The sequence below is a fragment of the Lethenteron reissneri genome, chromosome 13 (assembly GCF_015708825.2).
Source record: "Lethenteron reissneri isolate LAM-NWPU_2019-01 chromosome 13, ASM1570882v1, whole genome shotgun sequence".
Taxonomy (NCBI): domain Eukaryota; kingdom Metazoa; phylum Chordata; class Hyperoartia; order Petromyzontiformes; family Petromyzontidae; genus Lethenteron; species Lethenteron reissneri.
The window spans coordinates 3,266,684-3,291,665 of NC_083791.1; the positions used below are offsets into that span (position 1 = coordinate 3,266,684).

A 24,982-nucleotide genomic window follows, 5' to 3' on the forward strand; every position below is an offset into this window, starting at 1 on the left:
ACACAATACGGCATTATTATTATGCATTAGTCACTGGGTAGCAATGCAATTACAGTCCTCGACTCAAATGAAAAAGGTTGCGAGTTCAAATCCGGTCGAGGGTCGACTCTGCTCATCATCCCTGTAGGGTTGATAATATCCATACCACTTGTGTCTCACATATACGAGCCTCTCCCATAGCAATGTGTCTGTTCTACCACAGGCTCAGCACCACCAATGGATTTGAGCCCTCGCTCCACGTTCAGTTTGCATGCACCGCATCGTAGCATATCACGGCCTGTAGATTAAAAACTATTATCATACGTGTAAAGGTGCGATTTGCCCTGACATGTCGCACTCGTGCCACTCCTGGCAGAAGGCCCTCTGCTAGAGGGGGTTCTAGAGAGACCCTCTCAAGGGTATTTATAGCTCAGTGGTTCTCAACACTTTTTGGGCTACTCTACCCCCTTGTTGAATTTTGTTTCAACTGAATACGCCCCCCCCCCCTCCCTCTGCCTGGCCCAACATAGTTCTGTGAAATACATGTATAAATAATTAACATCAATATTTTAACCAATTTACCATTTTGTGAGGTATCCTAACTAGCGAGTGACTGCAAGCGAATAAAAATAAAATGTCAACGGACGCTCAGCATGCGTGACGCAATTTGTCTGTGCTCGCTGGTTATTCTAGGAAACCACATTGTTTACGATCATTACGTTGAGAGAGGTCTTTAATATCGTTCTCGGTTACCATATGGAAAAAATGTATCGTAGTTATTTTATATAGGCAGATTTATATATGATTTCTTTACCAAATGACTCTCATGTATGATATAATTTCACACATTTGAAATCACCTCACATACCCCCCTGGGACATTGCCACGTACCCCCAGAGGTCCACGTATCCCAGGTTGAGAACCACTGTTTAAGTTTACTCTTCCGCGCTGAGCAGATAACTTGGAAGAGGTGGGAGTATCTATACTTTACCACACCACACACAACTTGCCAATCGACTGTGGTGTGTATACCCAAGTATACTGATGGGGGAACAGAGGTGGAGGGATTTTAGAAACCTGGGACATTGTTTTAATTGCCACGCTGAAAAATCTAATCAAATCAGAGACCTCTGGATTGCAAGTACAGAGTGTGCTAACCATTACACCACATCCAATAACCTTACAGAGAACACCAAAATTACCTGAACAGGTTCATCTAAGATTCTGTCATTTTGTTGTGACTTTTAAATTATTTTGCGAAAGGCTTAATCTTCAGCAGGTGTTTTGCGAGGATTCATCCTTTATTGGACTACATTCCCCATCCCACCCTTGTTTTTACCCAGCGTTTTCTCTCTTTGCCTATCACACTTACCAGGGACGCTCATTCTCAATAAAGCCTCAAATGTCACGAAATCCCATGAAATGTCAGAGAGCTCATATCAAACACAATCCATCATTTCACAAAAGATCCAGAATCAGATGTAAGCGCTAAAAGCGTCTGAAATATGTATCCATGGTACAGATACTGGGCTCTGTGCGTGTGTGCTTGGGTGTTAATTTGAATCTGAAGCTCACAACTATAAAACTGCTAGTATGCCCTTGCACCAGATGGGAGTGGCATGATGGATCATTTTGCTATTTTGCTATTTTATTGTTGTCATTATTTCCGGCAATGTCAAAGAGGTTAACTAATTGGCAGAGGCCAGCAATGAGAACCAAAAAAATGAAATGATCCCCAAGCACTTGGGAACACTCAGCATCGAATTTTTTAAATGGGCTCTACTCCCATCAAGAGGTTCCACCTGCACGAACTGATTCAATCAAAGGATCAAACAGGAATCCAGTGTGTCCTGCGGGGCTGAGACCATCATTACCGGGAGCATTTGCATTTTCCCCGGCAACCGTTTGTATATCAACACCATCACAGCACTGCTTCTGAGAGTGATGCTGTGCTTTGTAAGAGTTATTCTGGGTTTTTTTCAAAGTCCACTAATTTCACTCCATTATTCATCTTACACCAAAGGCAATTGTGATATTTGTTTTCCCCTTTAACTTGCATTGCTTTGATTGGCAATCTGAGATACATTTTAGCTTCAGGTGTTGAATGCAACTTAACCAATTGTGCTACCCCACACTGTACATATAATGCGATCACAATCTCATTCCAGTGTTTCCGTAAAATGAGTCGTGTCCTAACGGTCAAACTAAATGCCATCGTTTGTATACAATGTTGCACGCAACAGTGATTATATTCACATTTGTTTTTTACGAAGTAGAAATAAATGTCATTTTAGGTTTACAGTACACTTTTATGAATTATTTCTTAAATGTATTCACGTCACGCATGCCATATCGCTGCGATTGGCTGAAATGAGATCGTGTGGATTTGATGGAATTGTCAATGTCTCTGCAGTGAAAGAAATTGCTCCGTCCATTTGTTGTTAGTGGAAACACAGCATGCGCTGAGATTTAAACCCAAAAAGGGTTTTCGATTGAAATATGTTTTAAATGACCGTATGTGTATAGTAACAAACTAATTCATAGATTTCATTTATTTAAAAAATAATGCCATAATTGTCCAGGGGATTTCAGTTTTTTCAAGGGGAGACTATTATTTTCTTAATCGTCTATGTCCAGTTTGAGCAGGCTCTCAGCTGGAACACCTAGGAAAGAGGGCAGTGCCAGCGATACGGTCTTGGGCCAATCTCTTATCAAATTGGAATTTAAGTAGGCAACAACACTTGCATTCTCAGCAATGTTACAAAAAAGACAAAAAGTGTATTCCAATGTTCACATTCAACATAAAGAGTTACGCAACATTTTTAGACAACACAAATAAGTCTCTGTCGTTATGCTAATGAAGCCCAGCAGAACCTTAGTTAACAAGGGATCAGGACAGTACATTAAAGCAGCCACCATTTTGTGACTTCAAATCCTGGTTGGAGGTTGACATCCCATCATCCATCCGGGTCGATACAATGAGTACCACAGGAATGTGGAATTTCCACCACTGGCTCAGAACTATAAACAGCAGATGAACACTGCCTCAATGGCTATTTCAGCAAGAAATCACCCCAACTCTTTTTTTTACATGTTGGACAAAAAAAAATATTCTTCCGGGCACAGCAATGAGTAGTCCATCAGCTTCATTAATAATATTCAATGAATGTAAGCTCTGCACAGATTGCTACTGTGTGTGTTCCACCTTTCCAACGAACTCCAAGGAGCTCCACAGAGGCAAGTATTCATTCATGGTGACTATTCCGTAGGCAGCCTTGTGTGTAGGTGGCGGAGGGTCGATGAGTTTCAGTTCTGTGAACAACAACGTCCGGTTACAAGTGAAGCACTGCCGATAGAATGATGATGATGATGAAGACCATGATCAGAAAATCCATTTGCGATTGCGTTCGTGTTTCCATTTGCGATGCGCCAGCAGCCTCCGTTACCTCCATCGAGGTGCGAACAACAGCAGTCTCAAAAAGACATATTGTACTCATCAGGATGGTTTTAAACCAACAATAGGGCCCAAGTTGATTACTCGAAGGGCAAGCAGGGCTCTCTATTAAGAACTTGGAGGTCAATTTATAATTAGACTGACACTTTCCATCGATGATGCTTTTTGTTCAGCTAAAAGAGCATCTCATATGCTCAAGGATCCAAATTTCACCATGTGTGTCACAAACTTTATGAGGCCATTAGATTTTCACTACTCTGCAATGCTCACCTACCACAGGCGCATGCTGACAATCAGTCTCAATTCATTTGAAATTGAAGATGTATACGGTTTGTGAGAACGTGGGCCGTTCCCTCGAGATGACGATGAACATAAATTGTGGAGAACGGTTGTGGTTGATGGCGTTTCTTGCACCACATGGGATGCTGCTTGTGATGCCGAGTCTCTTCTCCGAATCGCTCACAACAGTTGTCAAGGGTTTCAAACCTTTCCCCTCCACTGCCACTAGCAGCAATGGGGACAAACACAGCAACGGAGGCAGATTTTTTTTTAACCGGGCTACATTTGCCAGCTTTGACATCTGCTTGAAGACATTTAAGATCCCATGACAGTTTTTCCAACAGTATGCCATTGCATTTGGGTATCGGGGCCAAATTAGCCACCTGTCACGAAGTTACGTTCCAACACCCCAAAAATATAATTGTAAGCAAGCTACATGGTGTATAATTGAGCCGAACTATACTTTGAACACATATTTTGGAGAATGCAAATCTGTCAATGAAAACTGGTTACGATACGTAATTCAGTTAGGAAGTTTATGTTTAAAAGTCAATTACTGTACTGTATTACCATGTTCAAACTAGCATGCAGGGGTGCTCGTCTTTGTTGGTGGCTCTAAGCGAATAGTGGAGATTTAAATTCCGATTGTGGTCGGCCAGTCTTTCCACGCGAAAAAAATCGCTCTCGATTTATAGTTAATTGCTGGGTTTGGCCACGAAACGATCTGGCCAAATTTGCGTTAAAACACCCTGCACGAATTAAACTGTTTTCTTGTGCAAGTGCTTAACGTGCCAAATATTAGTGTTTAAGCCAAGTTCTCACATACAAATCTAGCAATTAGATACGGTGGTTTGCTTGCAAATGTGTCAAGCATCATCCGGTAAATCCAGCAAGTCAGAGTAATTGTCACCTGAAACGGCTTCTTAAATAGGTGTCATGATATCGTAAGAGCAATACATCTAATTTAAACTACATGTTAACGATACAAATTAATGTACGATAACATATATGGGTACATCGATTATTAATCTTAATTATGGTTGGGAAAACCTACATGCTAAGTGAATCGAGTTGTATTCATTTTATAACACGAGAGGCAAGTTGGGCCAAGCTGACCCATGACCGGGAGTTGAACTCGTACCACCTTGAATTGAACCTGGTGCACTAGGCCTCAGCACCATCCAGACAAATGGCCTTATACGGATCTACCCTTAACCCCTAACTTCTAAGGATGGTGGAACCTTCCATAGTCAGCTCGAAATATAGTTCAGTTGTCTGACATATAAACTGTTATGTTTTATTTTTAAATATATGTCAAATCATGATTGATTAGCACAGCACCAATGGCACAAAACACCAAGTGGCCAACAAAAATACTCAGCACTATTGAATGTGCAATAGACAACAGATAAAACATTTCTTGAATTGAGCAAGAACGTAAATTGTGTACAATCTCCCCAAAAGGCATGCCGTATTCACAGAGCACTGATTCCAGAAACGCAGCAAAGTCATTGCAAGCAACAAATGTACAGCAGATGTTGGCACTCCGCAGGGATATTCTATCAGCCAACTTCAAGGCACTCGGGCTGAAACTTTGGTTACAAAAGCATAGGGTCAAAATGTTCTGCTGCAGAATATCTAATATTTTCATATGAAGGTCTGTCTCGTATTCCTAATACCCCCAAACTGCTGTGAAACTTCAAATTGTGTTTCTATCCATTCTAAAGAGAACAGGTTTTTTGCGCAAACAAATTTCACGTCACGAGCTGCCATATACTGCTTTTGAGTCCTAATATAATGCACATGTACAGAATTTGAACACGCCAGTGAAATCGTATGCAAATAACAAAGTAACCAAAGGAGGACAGATGTAAAATTGCTACTAACTTGCATGTACCAGTGCCCTGTCACTGAACACAGCCAATAATGAGAATGGTGGTGCAACATCAGCTTAATCCAGGATGAGCACAATAAAGCAGATGGGGTTTGAGTGCTTTTTAAATGTGTGTAAAGTCTCATAGGACTGAATGCTTGCTGGGAAGAAATTCCACAATGGACAGATCATAATCGGGGAACTGCCAACATATTTTATGCTGGTGGGTGGGACAACGAGCCCATTTCTTGACGATCAAAGAAACCATCTGCGTGTGTATAATGGGATAAGCACGATTTTTTTCCTTTTAGAGTGTAATAATAATTAAAAGTCTGCATGATGGGAGTATTTAAAATATATATTTTTTTTTCACAGACATTAAGGGACTGCATGTGGTTTTAAGTTTAACGGAACTCTACAGCCCACCAAATGCAATTTGTTAAACTGTGTGTAGTGACATCAGGGATGTCAATGTATGGTGCCGGCCTGAGAGGGCCGTGGCGTGTGATGTAATGTCATTGCGTACACCCCGTGGGCGGGTGTAGTACCAGCCCTAGCGGGGCTTGGTGAGCGCGGGGATAGCGCGGGCACCACGCATAGTGTATAGTGCGGGCTCCCACCAGGGAGAGCGGGAGAGTGTCAGCCCAGGGACAGGGTTGCCCCGGGCCATGGCACTCTGGTTGACCCCGTAGACACGTGATCCGGAGTGTCAACAGAGAGGCCCCCAGGTGGGGGGCTCGGGGGTGATCACGTGTCCGGGGAGAGCTCTCGACAGGGATGGAGAGGGAGCTAGAATGCTCGAGAAGGCGGGCGGGGCCAAGGGCAAAGCGGCACCGACCCGAGGGGGATATAAGGCGGGTCCCTAAGAGGGACCGGGGTCGCTGCATTCTACCAACTGAAGCTCCACGTCTACAAGCTGAAGCTCCACGTCTACAAACTGAAGCTCCACGTCTACAAGCTGGAAGCTCCACGTCTACAAGCTGAAGCTCCACGTCTACAAGCTGAAGCTCCACGTCTACAAGCTGAAGCTCTACGTCTACAAGCTGAAGCTCCACGTCTACGAGCTGGAAGCTCCACGTCTACAAGCTGAAGCTCCACGTCTACAAGCTGGAAGCTCCACGTCTACAAGCTGAAGCTCCACGTCTACAAGCTGGAAGCTCCACGTCTACAAGCTGAAGCTCCACGTCTACAAGCTGGAAGCTCCACGTCTACAAGCTGAAGCTCCACGTCTACAAGCTGGAAGCTCCACGTCTACAAGCTGAAGCTCCACGTCTACAAGCTGAAGCTCCACGTCTACAAGCTGAAGCTCCACGTCTACGAGCTGGAAGCTCCACGTCTACAAGCTGAAGCTCCACGTCTACAAGCTGAAGCTCCACGTCTACAAACTGAAGCTCCACGTCTACGAGCTGGAAGCTCCACGTCTACAAGCTGAAGCTCCACGTCTACAAGCTGAAGCTCCACGTCTACAAGCTGAAGCTCCACGTCTACAAGCTGAAGCTCCACGTCTACAAGCTGGAAGCTCTAAATCCTACGAGGCATCAACACGTGGTCGGGGACCCAAGTGAGGGTCCGACCCTTCGTAGCTGTAACTCCTACGTGTAGTGCCGTTAGCTGGGTGGTCACCACCCTAGGCTGGATCTGGTGAAGGGGCAGTTACCCCTTAGTGTTAGTGAGTTGATGTTACAATAAAAGTGTTGCCTCTAATGAACAACGTTTGCGACTCAGTTGGACTCACTACATGTGTATTCATGAATGTACATTTTCTTTAAATATTAGCCATTAACATTATTTTCATTTCAAGTGTATTGTGGAGATTATCAACAGCTAATAATTTCTGCTTTGCTAACCACTTATCCTTCCTCTCCTTAAAAAAAAAACATTTTAATCATCCCATATTTATTGCAGTAATTTTTCGTTTTATGTTTGGCAATTTCCAAACATGACACTAGAACATAATGGCCCACTTTCTAAATACACCTCTGGGTATTTGATGAGATGATACACACTGGTCAATGCCTCGTCTCATGAAAACTGTAGCAGACCACACTGGCGTGTCATATAAATAGAGAAACTAAACAAAGTTACACTTACTGAACTGAGTCATCAGTAGTTGCCTTATCTTCTTGTACTTGGGTGTATAGTCTCCAGCTTCTGACAGTGGTGCATCGTAATCTGCAATGGCAAATGGAACAAGGCATTGCGTTACATTCGTTTGATGTTTTTGTTAGAATTGGTGATAGTTTTTAAGGAAATAAACAAAAGAAGTTTGGGTCAAAGGATATGTGTATTTCATAACATAAGAGATATTTGGAATGCTCTATATTGACAACGTGAGCATTTTACAGAATGAATATCAAACAGACAATTTCAATACATTGGCACATGTTAAATTTATGAATACAGTGAGATTAATTGAAGTGTTTTTCTGCTCATGCAAATCATTCAGGTGGTACTAATCTCTGTTAAACATCCTAGCCAATGATGGAAATTATACATTCCATGGGTAGGAGCAAGTCTTCACATAGGAAAAAAACGTTTGAGTATTTCAGCGGGACTAAACAGAGGTAGACAACAAATATTGACATTACGTCCTCAGAGAAGCAGCAAACAATATAATTATTGACCTGCCAATTGAAAAGAAACAAAAAATGTGTGCAATCAGGCTACAAGGCCTCACGAGAAATTACGTAAATTGGGAACAACACAAAGGGAGCATCAACCAACATTTTAAATGTTTCCATGCACATTTTAAAATGTATTTGTTTGTGGGGCTTTTATCCCTCCCAGTTACATTGCGATGCTATGGACACCATCTCATTATACGAAGACGTTCAAGTGTGGAACGCTCGCAGTGAGCAGTGCATCACTCTGCTAGAGAACCGCACATAGAGGACCATGTCACTTGACTAGTGTGCACCTACGAAACACCATTCAATTGCGACCTTCCCACATGCCCTGCAATAGAGTGTCATGGCAAACAAGAGCCTGGAATATTCCACATTTTAAGGGACAATATTTATTTCTTATTTCTATTGTCGTCTTCTGTGAGGGATTTTATATGTATTATAGAATGAGACAATGCACTCACAATACCATTGTGCCTGGCCTTTGTTAACTATTAAGAAGCATTCGACTGCGTAAAATTTGATGCAGTCACAAAGCAAGGTGCAATTTGAACATTTTTGGAAATAATAAAATGTACAATTTACAATGGGGATCGTGTGGGTCACAAGACAATGTATCTCAGTGGGCTCTTGTCTGGATAAATTGTCAACCACAAGACAATGAACGCCAATGGGATCTCAGCGAGTTAAAGTGAAGGATCTGAATCACATGACATGGTTAATCTCAATGAGTAACAGGGAGGAACCTGGTGCCATGTGTAAGCATCAGTTTTGTCTTGGGCAGATGCCTGCGATCTAATCATAAATGTAACAGGGCCACCTCAATGATCTGAGATGGAATTAGCCATCTAAGACACCCAGTCACCTCTGGTTTCATCAAGGTTATTCTGAATTCAGTATTGAATTCTGAGTAAAACAGGTTTTTTTCTATCTCTCTCAGCAGATTGACATTATTTTGTTAGAGAGACAGCCTTTCCTCTGCAGTGTATTATCAAATTCTATCCTAGTCTGAACTACAGATCTAAATAACAGTAACAATATCTCTCTTTAAACTATAATAAATAAAGCATTTAAAAAACAATAATCGTGCACGCGTCTTTCTCGTACGTTTTTCAAATGACAAGTACTGTATGTGCCCAATGTCATGATTTACGCTCTGGCAAGTGTTTGCACTTCTCCGTGAAAATAGTTTGTGGAAATAATAAGGAACTAAACATGCTGCTTTTTCCTGTTTTACCGTGTAAGGAAAGTATGGAAAAAAACCACTGCACATGTTTCAACCAGCGAATTCAGGGATCATTACACAAGTGCACCCACTAAATAGATGCCCCATTTAATATTGCAGACCGTTAAAGCAAGTGCGGTTAGCGAGCGCCGAATTCGGGCAGCACAGCACACCTGGAGTTCAAGTGGCTCGGACCACACCTTGGCAGCTTTGTCTCTCCAGTGGTGATGCTCACACACTGCTCCGGGTAATAATGCAAGGCTGAATTGAATGAAAGGAAGTCCAGCAAAGAGGCAGATGTAACCCGCCTCAGATATTTTGCAGTCATGGATTGAAAACAATAACAGACACACTGCAGCTGAGTGTGAAAACCATTCCATATCACTGGTTCCCATACAACGGCTGCCATTTTCCACAAAGTGACGGTAACGGCAAAGATTTAGACCCCCCTATAGCCATACACAGTTAGGACAAGTGCTGTAAGCGAGCATCTATGAAGGCAGGCATGGCACATGAGGGGGTGGTGTAGCCAATGCCCCACCCAGTAATTTGTCTCCGCCAGTGCTGACGTTTACACATCGCATGAAGTTTAGTCAATTAAGGCTGAGTATACCTAGGGGAGGCTTACGACCGGTTCAAATAATCACCACTGATGTGAGCCGTGACTGCGAATCGATCTTAGGACATGGAGTTTGCAGCGCAGTGGGATAACAAATATGCGACTGCAAACACACAAACACGGCCAGTTGCACCAATAGTTATTTTCTGTCCAGTTAACTTAGAAGGGGCCCAGGCCAAATTCAAATACCAGTTGGCACTGCTGTAATGCATCATGGCCAGAAACCTGGAAAGCCAGGCTTACCAGACTGTACCAACCCTACACCACCATGACAAAGACAAAGATCCCCTTTGCAGCCTACACAGGATGTTGGAGTAAGTGCTGTTCGTGAGTATTGATGAAAACCAGCACCGCGCCATGCCGCATTTGCCTCCCCGGTGCTGTTTACACACCGCACCAGGTACTCATTTAATGCTGAGTCGACATAGCAGAGGTGCAGATATTCACCACTGATGTGAGCCATGGCCAGCAATCGAACTTGGGTCACTGGGTTCGTAGCGCAGTGCACTCAACACTAAACAACGCTGCTCGCATACACTACACATACACACCGGCATGGCTCTACACACAAGCCGATAAGCTCATACAAACCATGTGTGCATCATATATCTACAGATAAATTATGTCCCAGTAATCCTCTTTAAACAAAGGTTGCATACAGAATGCAGACATTTGTTCCTTAAGATGTATAAAGCACCACACTGCGTGGTAATAGAATGGGATGAGTTGAAAATCAACCGTGTGGAGCAGTGCAGTGAATGTGTTACATCTATGGTGATAGCTTGTGCTGCACAATAATTTTTTTAGCATGGATGGGCGCTCCTTTGATTTCCACGGTAATGTCTGAGCAGAGGTATTAATGTTGTAAAACAAAATAATCACTAAAAGACAATCTTGTGGACCACACATAAAATTGATAAATGAAAGGCCTCCCCAAAAAACAGGCAAATGGATTTTTTTATGAGCTTATTCAGCACATCTGATTAGTTGGTTTAACGAGGACCCTTTTATAGCTTAAATACAATTTGGCCAATGTTGGTTGTCAAGAACGGCTCATCAATCAAAATGTAACTGGGCGAGGGCCCATTGAGACTCCACTTGCCTTTTGCATAATGGACAAAGTAACCGTAGATATATTATTATGTCTTTACCCAAATTGCAGGCCCTTTCCAAATTTGTGAATTGTGCAATGCCACTAGCACGCAATGGGCAACTTTTGATAAAGATGTCACAAGTTCAGAGAAGGAATCCACTCTTCAAATCTCTCTTCTGGTTCCCAATTCAAACTGGATCAATTACATGATGACCATCAACATATTTTGAAGGTCTTCCATGGATTATCTCCTGCCTCCATCACCTTTGCCTCCATCCTCCATCACTCTACTTTCCCCGACAAGCTCTCCAGCAGCTGCCAATAGTCAATGGGCCGGAGCAGAGTGGTAAGACCTCTTTGGCAGCAAAAGATCAGTTGTGCCAATTCATTTTGCCACTGCTAGGAGCATGTTATTTGATAACTCATAAATTTGAAACGGTTATCGCACTGTTGTTGGCCACTAATGTGACGCCACCTCAGGTGGGTGGTACTGACACGTGAAATATTTGGTCTGGGCTTGTGGCCTAATGACATCCTGCCAAAATCCTCAGTTAACCTCAGCTCGATGAAAGGTCTCTCCCTCTCTGCTGCTCTTGCTGTCTGGAATTCCTACCCCTTGATTTCTCCACTGCTAACTCTATCTCCCTGATCCAAGTTCAGACTTAAGACCGTCTTTCTCTTCTCCTCCGCCTAAGCTGTATGCTCATCAATAAGTCCTTAATTCAATCATCAATCCCTCTTTCCCAGAGCCCCATACATTCCCATGTATCTCCACCCTCAAATGAGGTCACTTTTTCCCCAGTGCGCATCGCACACTACACTGCAATGTCTTTAGACGGCTTTGTAAAAACATATTGTATTGTATTTTTAAAAAAAATGCAATGTTGACGGGTGGGTGGCTCAGAGGGATAATGCTCACATAAGATTATGGAGGCAGCAACGCAAATATCCTGAATATGTATGGGGGGGGGGGGGGGAAATGTGCCTGTGTGTAGCAAAACCAGCTTACATGTCTGTACTGGGGCAATGGTCTCGTGATTCATGACTCCACAAAATGCTGTTAGATTCAGTCAATGTACCTACTCTTTTGTACCTTATCTTTGTATCTTTGCAGCTCTCCAACCAAAACATTTTAAAATCACTTATTCAGCAGATGTGCACAGCCAACAGCAAATGGGATGTATATTTATAATGATGATGATGGTTGCGATGATGTGAATAATGTTTATATTTGGGATGTTCATGTTCATGGTGTAATGCGGGCGTAAATGGGCGGGGCGGATATGACGATCCGAGAGGGAGGAGTCAGGGTGACGTGGGGGAGAAGTTATAGCGGGGAGACAGGAAGCTATCTGGGGCAGTCGGGGGAGTGAAGGGTGGTGAAGACGTTGGGTGGTCGCCGTGCCTCAGCCTGGTGGCTAAGGGGCTCATGACGGCGCCAGCCAGCGGGGTGGAAGAGAGAGTGGAGGATTGAGGTAGGAGATGGCGAGATAGCCATAAAGGCCACGAAGGGCTGACGTTGGGAGGTGGCGAGATCGCCACGCACGGAGGAACAGGGAGCAGCGATGGAGCTGCTGGGGGAGCAGCCAGAGGGCTGTACCAAGAGCCTGCAGCGGAGCTGCAGGAGCGTGGAAGGCTACGGGAGCGAAGGCAGATGTGGGGCTGCCAGGGAGAGAGTCTCAGGAGGAGTGCCGTGTGGGAAGGAGAACGCGAACCCCAAATAAAGGACACGAAGACAGAAAGAAGTGTCTGAGTCCTTTTATTACACTGGAGTCAGAAGTGAAACGGCATCTCAAAACAACTGAGAGAAAGAAGAAAAAAAAAAATATTCCTGCTACATCATCCGACGACGACGACCTTCCTCAGACAGTGGACCTGCCTGCGATGGAAGAGGAGATCCGTTCTGGAACGAGTACGGGTCCGGGTGAGCAAGGTGTCGCCGCGTCGGTGGACCTGTCTGTGCCGGAGGATGCCAACTTACGATGGAGACAGATGGTGATGCAGATGGGGACCTTGAAAATCGTGCTGGCGCGACTGTGTGAGTTCACCACGCCGAGGACGACGTCGGGGAGGCCCGGTGGTGATCCGCAGGCCTCTGCCTTTCCTGCGCTGCCAGCGCCATTGCCACGTGGCACGAAGACGCCATCTTGGGCGTGGCAGGGGAGAAACGGCGGGAAGCCGCCATCTTGTCTTCACCGCGGCGGGAGGACGCCGCCATCTTCAACATCGCGGCGGAGAGGCAGCCTTGCGCTGCCATCTGGAGGTGCCACGGGGTGAGCAGCCTGCTGTGAGCTGCTGTTTTTCGAGGGGGTGCTGCGAGGAGAAGACGCCGATGCTGCAGCTGCTGGGGCGGGAGCTTCCCGTCCTGGCTCGGGTGCGTGACAACGGAGCCGTCAAGTCGCCGAACGAGTTCTGCGAGGCGTCTCAAGTTGCCACCCTGCCGTCCTCTTCTTGCTGCAGCCCCGGGCGAGTCATAACGATACGCACCCGGCCTTAACACACACCTCACTCATCTTTCGAGGGCCGGGGGGCTATTTTGGGTTTCTCTTATGACTCGATTGTGCGGAGCGCGGTTCGGACTGTGTGTATGTGTGTGTAATAACGATGAACGCGCTATCTGCTTGTTGCTTGGTGTCAATAAGTGTGTGCGTGTGTTGAGAATGGACGGAGAGTCTGCTGTATTTGCTGAGTGTCAAATTGTGTGTGTGCGCTGCTGCGTGGAGTTGTTATCTTGATGGTGAAGTTAATTATTAACTTGGGAGCGTCGGGTATCTTGCGCTGTATTATCTCGTGGGTTGCCTTGTGCGATGGGCTTAATTGAAAAAATATATATTTTTTTGGTGTATTGTGCTGCGAGGTGCTGTGTGCGATGCGATTGTTGCAAGAGAGAGAATAATTGTGTTGTTGCTGCAAAGTTACGACAGGATTAATGGTGTGTTGGTTGCCTGCAGATCTGCTTGCTATTGTGCTTAAATGTACGCGTGTGATCGCGATATGCTGATTGCATGTGCCGTTATACCGTTCTGTATGGTTATGGGGTGCGATGCAGTGGTTGACTATTGGAATTGAGATTGTTATTATATTGTGCGTACTTGTTGGAAATTGGTAACAAATTCGAGGGGGACCCAAATATTTGGTTGTATGGTTGTTGTGCACACGAGATTGCGTGTATATTATAGAGGGGGACCCTAAAAATTTGGTTGTATGGGTGTTGTGCACACGAGATTGCGTGTATATTATAGAGGGGGACCCAAAAATTTGGTTGTATGGGTGTTGTGCACACGACATTGCGTGTATATTATAGGGGTAATTGAGCTTTTTGAAAATGGGGGGGCGCGATGACGCCGTTGTGGGTGGCTTAGATGTTAATGCTAATGGGATCGTAAATGGGCGCCAAGTGGCGTCGTGTATTGGTTGATTGCATGCAGCCACGAGTTGCTTGGCGAGTTGGGTTGTGTAACCAATGTGGTTGGTAAAATATTGGTTAAAAATTCCACGATATGACAGCTGTGCGCAGCAAGCTGGGGCTGTGCGTCTATCGTTGGTGGGGTTGTTATAACGTGACGGGGGATGCGTCTTGTGACCCCCAGCTAAGGGAAGCTGGGGTGCACGAATGGAGAAAACTGGCCACGTGTTCGCACGTTGGGCCGCCATTTTGCGCGCACGCGGGGTATGGCGACGATGCGCTTTGCGGAAAGGGCCGCCATTTTGAGTGCGCGCGAGATATTGCGCGAACGCGCTGGGCAAAGGGGGCCGCCATTTTGAGCGCGCGGGAAAAACCGCGGTGGGGCAAATATTCCATCTGTTATGCCTGCCATTGTTGATTGGGTGATGCACGAGTTGTGGTCACATCGGCCTATGGCTGATGGCTGACCTGACAGCCCGGAGGCGAAACCTCCGTGGTATGTCTTAAACTAATGGGCCATGTGCTCATATGGCTCGGGGAGTCATGGTTCAGTTGTGCGGTGGCAGACTGAACCTGGTGTGCCGGGGGCTCACGGGATCTGGGTTAGGGTGTTATTGTCTCTATAAGAGAACATTGCCCCGTGGGGGGAGTACAGGGGGTCTGGCATTGCCGGGGGATGAACCTTCCCTGGGCTATAAAGCATCGGACTATACGAGGCTGGTGTGTGTCCATCTCTGATGGGATAGTAAGGGAGGAGCGTGGCCGAGTTGCTGCTCATCCCCGAAATTGCACTAGCTGAGAGTATGGTCAGTGGATGTTGCTGTGGGTTGACGACCACGGTGGGGGTTAGGGCGAGTTAAACGTTACCGCTGGGGAGCGTGGCTCTCTCCACGCGAGGGTGTGCGATTAGGCGTTTTGTTGGGTTGCTGAGAGTGACCGTGGGTACATGCTGTGTACGTGCGATGTCTGCTGGTCCTCAAGGGAGGACTGCTGGTGGGTAAGAGCAGGAAATTTTGTTGTTGTTGTTGTCACGTGTAAATAATATTGTTGTTAAAATGTAAATACTGGGGCATCCATTGCGTTATTTTGGGTATTTATGGGGAGTTTTTTTTTAAGCGGGCTGGATTTACATCATCTCCACTACCCTGAGGCCGGGTGGCTGTCGTGTACGACATGCGGATGTGCGTTGTTGTGCTGTGCCTCAGGGGATTGGATTCTCCTTCTCGTCACAGATTCTTCAGCTCCCGTCGCACTGGGTGTTACCTGGTGTGCTAGCTGGATGAGGACTTGAAGGAGCAATTGAGCGCCGTTCGTCATTCTGCTCTACCACTTGCTCTTTGACGTTGGACTTGAGCCGAGCGGATGGAACTGCAACATGGACACGCACTAAAACATCACATTCTGGGTTGTGCGCGTTGGCCGTTCTTGCGTGTCAGTTGCCGTTGTTGTTCATTGTGCCATTCTTATTCTTGTTGTTGTTGCGCGGAGGACAGGCCGGTGTTCTGTTCCAGTTCCTGATACCTCCCCTTTCGTTGCTTGTGTTGTTGTTGTTATAATCTCCGTTGTGTCTGGGGGACTCCTGATTGTGATGCCTTCGCCCGCATTATTTTGTTCTGTTTCAGCCGAGGACGGCTGGGATTTTCTCTACGGGGGAGGGTAGTGTAATGCGGGCGTAAATGGGCGGGGCGGATATGACGATCCGAGAGGGAGGAGTCAGGGTGACGTGGGGGAGAAGTTATAGCGGGGAGACAGGAAGCTATCTGGGGCAGTCGGGGGAGTGAAGGGTGGTGAAGACGTTGGGTGGTCGCCGTGCCTCAGCCTGGTGGCTGAGGGGCTCATGACGGCGCCAGCCAGCGGGGTGGAAGAGAGAGTGGAGGATTGTGGTAGGAGATGGCGAGATAGCCATAAAGGCCACGAAGGGCTGACGTTGGGAGGTGGCGAGATCGCCACGCACGGAGGAACAGGGAGCAGCGATGGAGCTGCTGGGGGAGCAGCCAGAGGGCTGTACCAAGAGCCTGCAGCGGAGCTGCAGGAGCGTGGAAGGCTACGGGAGCGAAGGCAGATGTGGGGCTGCCAGGGAGAGAGTCTCAGGAGGAGTGCCGTGTGGGAAGGAGAACGCGAACCCCAAATAAAGGACACGAAGACAGAAAGAAGTGTCTGAGTCCTTTTATTACAATGGTTATGGTGGAGTCATTGATATTCATTACTATAATTATTGTGGTGGTACTGATCATAATGGTTGTGGGGATGATGATGACAATTATGATGACGATATTGGTGGTAGTAATGATGCGAATGTTGAGTATGATAATGAGCAAGATGACAATGATGGTGGAAGTGATGTAACGATGAGATTCATCGCTCACCATAACTGGTGATATCTGGTTGATATGATGGCAACTCCAAAGCCCCATTCATGAATCCAAAGTTTGTTCCTCCATGAAACATGTAGAGGTTGATGGATGCTTTCTGGTCCAGTATCTTCTTCATGTTGTCAATCAGTGCTGCAATAGGACAAGCATGAACATATTAACAAGATGGCAGTGATTTCTTGTGTAGTGACAATACCAGGATATTGGTGTTGTGATGATGTTGAAGTTAGAATCAGCACACACAGTATTCAGAATCAAGAATCTTAATTTATCTTGGAGAAATCCAATGAGTTATGAAGCTCATTTTTTTTACAGATGTCCAGTAGGGGCAGGTCAGAAAGTTACAACAAAACAAAGCAAATCACTAAAATTAATTAAACTAAACAGTTTTTATTAACTAGGTAAAGCCCACTTAGCTATTCGTTATTTTTCAGAAGTGACCTCGTTACAATTGACAGCTCAACGAAGAGGCTTATCATGTGGAAATGTATAGCAGCCAAATGATCTCCATGGATGTTTCTGAAAAGTTTCCAAAATAAATATGTCAAAGTGCAATGCTGTAGTAATTTTTTCAAATAAGTTATAAATGTGTTTTCCTAGTATATTGGTTATTAAAAAATGAATGCATTTTTTTCGTAATAAGTCTACAGCCCAATGCTATATACTAGGTATGACACAACACTAACCCCTTTACACTGCGATTTGATGAACTGTCAGAATGAAGAATCATTACTGTTTCCTTATTACCGCCTCATAGTTTTTTATGTTTGTCTTACTTGTAATATTCTTCACTACACTAACTTGAATGTAACATGAGCATATTGTTTGTATATAACGTCCATACATCTAAAATGATCAACTCTCACATCAACAATTCAATGTTTGCATCATGAGCACAAGAACTAATTTTTGTTGATTAATTGGTGCATCATTACATACCGAAGACTGCATATAATAATAAAAATGGAAGGATAATATAACTTTTTATTGACAAATGTAAGTTGCAAGCAATTCATACCCACAGTATGTACACATGTATGAACCTATGGTATGAATGTCTATACACTGCACCGACGTAAAGCAACGTGGATTTAATTCCACCGATAAGTTCACCAGTAGAAATTGGTATCTGATTTTGGGTTGCGTGTCCCTTAGGTTGACTGAGCATAAAATGATCAATTGGAACATGATGGATATGGTCCTGATGTAAGAGCCCCTTCATGTGTTGTCAGACTTAATGTTTGCAAAGCAAATCCATATATAAAGGCCAATACTGTACAGTGATGCAAATGAATATCGTACGCAGCACACGTGCACATGTTTGCAAACACAATGTATATATTAAATATATATATATACCGTCAGCATTGAACACCATGTGGTAGTTCCCCCAGCTGTCAAACCATCCCGTCCAGAACTCCATGACCATTTTAGGAAGGTTTGGCTGCATTCATAAAATGCACAAAGACAAATGCACAAAGCCAAATACATAGATCCCCCGTGTAGCCATACAGACTGTTGGAGCAAAGTGCTGTTAGCGAGCACACATTAAGGTCAACATTGCACACAATAAGGATGGGGTTGGCCAGCACCATGCCTGCCCACCAATGCTGACCTCACCTATCAGAGGCCCAGACGTGCAGATGTTCATCACATCTGTTGGCTGCGTGCAGGAATTGAACTCAGATTGCCAGCTTTGCCACAATGAGTTAAACACGTTCCTTCGGAGTGGGCAGGTAGGAACTTGGTTGGACAGCGCATTCGTGCGCGACAGAAAGCTCGCGGTCACGTGACGCACTTCAACCAATCCGGCAGCGTACATGTTTGGGAGGGGCTATGCACGACAGACAAATAAACCCTGGTGGGCAGTGTGGAACTGTTGTTCCTACCTGTACCACTACACTAACCACTCCCCAAACACACACCTGTATGATTCTGTCAGTCCTTTGCATGGACGATGTAGAAGGGCCATTCCCCAAAATGACGATAGTCCTGTATATTTTTTCCTCAATTATAATAGTATTTGCTTATTGATGATTTAAAGTACATGATGATGATGATGGAAAGTACAGGTAAAACATGTTTCTAAACAACACGCAAGGTGATCAACAAAGAAAATACGGTAGAACTGGAGTTATAAGCGACAAAAACATTTCACTGGAATGCTGCACATGAAAACAAATGTACAAAATGTAAAACAACGCATCAAAATACCAGACATCCCAGACACTCTTTGCATTAAATTGTATTTATACTGCTCAGTAAAAAAGGTCAAAATGGTCAAAGGTATTGACAGATCAGTGGCCAAAAGAGAGAACATGCTGAAGGGATCAAATTGAGCATGGTACATCAAAACAGATGTGGCATAAATGAAGTTTTACAGAGCTGCATACAGATGCGGTAAGAGTATTACAAATGTGTGGGTCTATCGGGAAATTATACAAGATGTTATTTGATGATAACCAATAACAGAATAAACAAAATATTGTTTGTTAATTGACAAACTTCGAGGACGATACCAACCTGAACTGAATCAAGATGCTCAAAGTAGCTCCTTTGAAAATGCTTGAAATTCATAGTTGACAGAGCTGAAACACAGTTATCAAAAGTTTTTGTTGTTGTGACTGTGTGTGTGTATATATAATGGCGAAATTTGGGCACATGCCACTGAATTGATTCACATTTACATTAATGATTGGCAAAGCCACCACTCTCTAACTCATAACAAATGTAGCACCCCCCTACCAGATGCGAATACTGCAGGTATTTATAGGAAAATAACATATGGCACATTGAAAATGACTGATGATGCATTTATAATGAACCCTGTGTTAAACGTTTTGAGTAAAAAGCATGATTAATTCCAAAATTACTTACTTGAGCATTCGGGCACTGACTTTTTACAATTCTAGCATTTAATAACCACACCTGCATCAATGTGTTCCATATAAATGCAAAAGAAAATAGTCATCCTGGCTGGCGGTATTTGACAATACATGTTCCAGCAAAGATCGCATTTCGTGTACCAGCTGAGCCACACACAATCACAACCAACCCAAATGATACAGAACCCACTGCCCAAAGAGGGCGACTCAGTTTGCCTCTCCAGTGTTTGCCAATTGTGTTAGAATAAACGTACATGTTCTAAATTAACATATGGCAATTACAGAAGCATATCCCGTTGTGCCAGACGAATTTATTTACCAAAGGATGTACTGTATTTACTAACAGGTCTATGGAATTTCGATTTAAAGCTTTCGTGACTGCAGGGATTCATCTTCTTGCTGGAAGCAAGCATATTATATTTTTTGCGACATAGAATTGTAATGTATTACTTACTGTTAGTAGCTCAGCTTATTGGAAAGTATATTTAGTATACTGATGATACTATGTAGTTTATTCTTTAGTTGTTTACGTGGTGGTTTAATTACTGCAGCTACATACTATTAACATCCCTTCCCTTTATTAATGTTACCCCTATCCCCTCCCTTTGATGCTACTAATCCTGCATAATGCACGGGCATAATGACTTTAAACCCCCCGCCAAACCTCCTACGCATTTCACAAGCAGTACTAATCGCATATCTGCATTTCCCATAAATATGCTAAATTCCTCTTGATATGCAAATTATTGTCAAGGCGCCCTTCCCCCCTCCATCCCAGCTTAAATAGTCGCTCCAAGCCTGGAGTGTGTCATTCAGACTCTGTCGTCTCGACAGACCTGTTCTTCACCTGAGGACGGCTGCTTGCGTTGTGGCCGAAACGTCGTGAGAATTATTTTATTATGTTTTATTTTTATTATTTTATTATTTCCATTCTACGTAACTTTACCGAAAGAACCAAGAAGAAGGTCTATGGAATTGTACGATGATTCTTTATACCAGCATCTCGAGCATATTAATATCTGTACGTTACGTAAGTCAGCATTGTCTTGTGGGATGGAGCTCAACTTCATTGGCAGCCCTGAACCCGACCTGGGAGTTCCGAATCCTGCCAGTGCCAACTAGTGGAATAAATAAATCAATAAATAAATGTACGTGAACAGTTACAACAACGTATATGTAGGTGTAGATATATAAGTACCTCCATCCAGTGCTCCTTGGCTTAGCCCATCTTTGTTGTCCGATGTCATCAGGAACTCGATGATCCCATGTTTCAGCAAAACCTGCAAACACATTCACAAAACAGCCCATAAAGTTGGGACACATGTGGTTAGTATTAGGGTAGTTAAAGGTAACTGGTAACCAGTAACATATTCCAGGTAACCCTTGCAAAAGAGGAAATGTTTCATGATCTCAATGGGGTTATTTAATTCCCTGGTTAAATACAGAATACAAAAGTAGAATTTTAGGAAATGAATGCACCATTTTTAAAATAATTGCCACGCAGGGAGATGGAAACCAACTGGCAACTTCTGTACGGCAAGTGCCAGTGTGCTAACCATTACATCAAGGCAGTTCCCTACCTTAGGCCGAATACTGAACATGCTAAGATTATTGCTGTAGATGTTGCTGTGTATGGCAAATTGGTTTTGTGAGATTGTTTTTGTTGTGTCCAGTTATGAGTAGATTTAATAAAAAAAAAAATATTTTAACAAACATCTTTAACATCTGCTGCTGCTGCACTCATTGCTGTTAGTGTCGTTGTGCATCTTGATACCCACATTGGCTGTCACTTTATCAGCAGCCGCCATGGCTGCATATTTGCTGTGGCTGTTTACCTGCTTTACGGATTCCATGTAGCCAGTGTCCTTGGCATAAGCTCCATACTCATTCTCCACTTGCACTGCAATGATGGGGCCACCGTAAGTGTACTGCAAACATTAAAGAAGAACAAAACACCATTAGGTTACGGATACACGTGCATGTAAACTAGCCATCTAAACGATATGAACTGCTTATATAAACATGCAAGGAGAGAGTGGATAAACATAGCTAAGCAGTCTAATATTTGGCATGCTTGCAGGAGAGACCATAAAAGTTGTTCTGCACGATCAAAAATTTCATCATGCTGTAAAGTAATACATGAAACAATACTTGAAACAGGAGACCATTATGTGCACACTTATGAATGCATTATCTCATCCTCTTTATTTCAATGGTTTAATTTGGCTCACAATCAAACGCTATCCGAGGTTCCAATTGTGTCCCTGTCAGACATCTCTTAATTGTTGAGCGTACGTCTGGACATGACCTGGGTTTTGCTCACATTAATTCCCAGGCCCAAGTTTGCAGGCTCTTCAATGACGTTTTCCAATGGTTCTTGCATTTAATAATAATGGTACAAGTACCTACTGAAAAAATTGTCTTCAGTTTAAATAACAATCTAATTATTATGACTATCCACTGTATTAAAAATAATCATCGCAAGTAATATAACTCTTGCCAGAATTTTAATCTTCTAAAAACATTTCCAACCAATGCACATGCTCCACAATTCTAACTTAAACAAAGGCAAAGATCCCCCTGAATAGCCTTAACAGCGTTGGGGCAAATGCTGTTCGCCATCACCTATGAAGGCCGGCACGGCACACAAGGGGGTGTGTGGCCAACACCACGCCCGACCGCCTTTGTCTTCCCATTGGCGATGTTTTTACACACCGCACCAGGTACTCATTTGAGGCTGAGTCGACCTAGGTGAGAACCAGGACTTGATCAGATAATCGTCACTGGTGTAGACCATGAGCGGGAATCGAACTCGGGTCGCCAGGTTTGTAGCGCAGCGTGCTAACCGCGACACTACCACTCCCCCAAATCTAAACACAGCCGAAAAGATGATGAAGTGCATTTATTTAAAATAATTCAATCGGAATAACACACAGCAGCAATCATCGCCCCATCCGGGCAGATTGATGCCCGCTTGCAGACCAGGTGCCAAAGACACCTTGTGCCACACAGGGACAACTGCCATTGGTGGTGTGCTTTCAACATTTTTTAGATGAAAAGTGACATAAGTCACTTATTGCAGTTCTGAGATGCCCCAGCATGAAAGACGCCCTTTCAAAAACAAAGCATAATTGAAACGCAGGATTTATAGTGTTACTGTTAAGCAGTTTACAAACATCACTCACTTGTAGAGGAGCCACACTTGGCATGAGCTTCTCAAAAAAGTTATCGACTGCATCTATAAATCCTGAATAAGTTGTCCGTAATTTCATATCTGGGTCTGCCAGAAGCCAGCTGTAACACAACAAAGAAGAAACAAATATATCGGTGTTAAATTAGTAACCATCACTGTTCTTTCAAACCACTGCCTGAAAACCAGTTTAGCTTTGTAAGTGTGTAAATTGGAAGGATGCGAGTTCAAATTCCCACATCCCAGTCAGAAGCCAATTTGGCTGTTCAGCCCTCCACCAATATAAAACTAAATCCCACTCTCGATTTAAAGCTTTCGTGACTGCAGGGATTCATCTTCTTGGTTCTTTCGGTAAAGTCACGTAGAAGGGAAATAATAAAATTATAAAAATTAAACAGGTCTGTCGGAAAGACAGCGTCTGTCTTTCCGACAGACCTGTTCTTCACCTGAGGACGGCTGCTTGCGTTGTGGCCGAAACGTCGTGAGAATTGTATTTTATTATGTTTTATTTTTATTATTTTATTATTTCCCTTCTACGTGACTTTACCGAAAGAACCAAGAAGATAAATCCCACTCTGTGGAAAGTCAACTTTGGTTGTCTTTTGAGCTGTCTGTCCCCGATATAGAAATCTGGAATGTCCAACGCTTACGCTAAACGCAACGATCATTACATGATATCGTCAGGTGCTGCGCTGGTTTGAATATGTGCTTGATGTTAGCACATACACAAACAATCTATGCACGGTACAATTTGTGCCTGAGTTTGTGTCTTCCAAGCCTGGATTGGAAATACCCTTGGTTGACCGCCTAAACAGATAGGAGGTGTGATACATTAAAATCAGCACTAGCCACACTATTCTACATGTATTGTACAGGAAGTCCTCATTTAACGTGGTAGATGCGTTCCTGAAACGTGCTGCGTGAAGCGAAAAACGTGTTGAGCGAAAACAATTTCCCCATAATTAATGTAACAATCAAGTTGGGCGAGATACGATGTACGCCCACACAGTAAGATGTTGGCACAAGTGAGGGTACACCGCCGTGTTACTGTATCATTCCGCATACTGTAACATACCGCTCAGTCGCGCAGCTCAAGAAAGCAGTTCGTTGTCGACTGCTCAGAAACCGCGTTACAACAGTGCGTGATCTGCATTATAACAGGTGCGTTGTGCGAAAAGTGTTCCCCAAACGGAAGGAACACGTGATAGCGAAAGCGCGTTGTGTGAACACGCGTGAAGTGAGGACTTACCTCACGGATCTGAATGGATATTTACTCTTAGCACTTGCCTCAACAGTCTGTCAAGCTAAACAACGGGGTGTGAGTGTGTGTGTGCGGCTGATATGTGAATTACCTTGGCAAACCTCCCAGATCCCACTCGGCGCAGATGTACGGTCCAGGCCTCAGGATCACATGCAAGTCCAACTCTTTAGCCAGCTGAATAAATGCCCTTAAAACATTTACAAACATTGACGAGTGTTTAATCAAACATGCAAAGAGCAACTATAACTTGTAAAACACGCTACCTAATTGTGAGAGTAATGTATTTTTACTTGAAGGAAATATAACATTTCAGATGTGCTTTATCTCAAGAGCACACACAAGCTTACTTCTGTGAAGAATATCACAGGGTCTTTAACATCCACTTAACAGCTATAGCAGACATGTATGAAGCACCAGAATAATTACTGGGTGGCTGATGGAATTAAACTCGTGGAATTGAAAACAAGGAATGTTGAGCTTGTACAAAAAATACAGTTTCTTTTTAGGAAATAGAAAGATCGATTTTTGGGTTAGACCATTTAGTGGCATGACCAAATCTGCGTCATGAAGCCCCATCACCACCGGACTCAGTCACATGAATTGTCATGTGTGCAAGCGTGTTACGCGCCAATTATTATAATTTCAGCTCACTGATGAGTTGAAGAATCGTAACAGCCAAATTTAGCAGATGCAGATGAATTGTATTGGCTGTGAAAACCATT

General features: G+C 43.9%; 1 protein-coding gene across 4 annotated transcripts in view; it reads right to left on the minus strand.

Annotated features, from left to right (window-relative positions):
- The window catches only part of GLB1L2 (galactosidase beta 1 like 2), a 73,177-nt gene that overhangs the window by 34,446 nt on the left and 13,749 nt on the right, over window positions 1-24,982 (minus strand). For all 4 annotated transcript variants that reach the window (XM_061550867.1, XM_061550865.1, XM_061550868.1 and 1 more), the window contains exons 4-12: window positions 24,352-24,447; window positions 22,995-23,103; window positions 21,645-21,737; window positions 21,008-21,089; window positions 19,448-19,512; window positions 18,284-18,368; window positions 16,919-17,056; window positions 7,677-7,757; window positions 3,185-3,291 (exon numbers count right to left, since the gene is read on the minus strand). In XM_061550867.1, coding sequence (XP_061406851.1) covers window positions 3,185-3,291; window positions 7,677-7,757; window positions 16,919-17,056; window positions 18,284-18,368; window positions 19,448-19,512; window positions 21,008-21,089; window positions 21,645-21,737; window positions 22,995-23,103; window positions 24,352-24,447 — 856 coding nt within the window. The remainder of the gene's footprint in view (window positions 1-3,184; window positions 3,292-7,676; window positions 7,758-16,918; window positions 17,057-18,283; window positions 18,369-19,447; window positions 19,513-21,007; window positions 21,090-21,644; window positions 21,738-22,994; window positions 23,104-24,351; window positions 24,448-24,982) is intronic.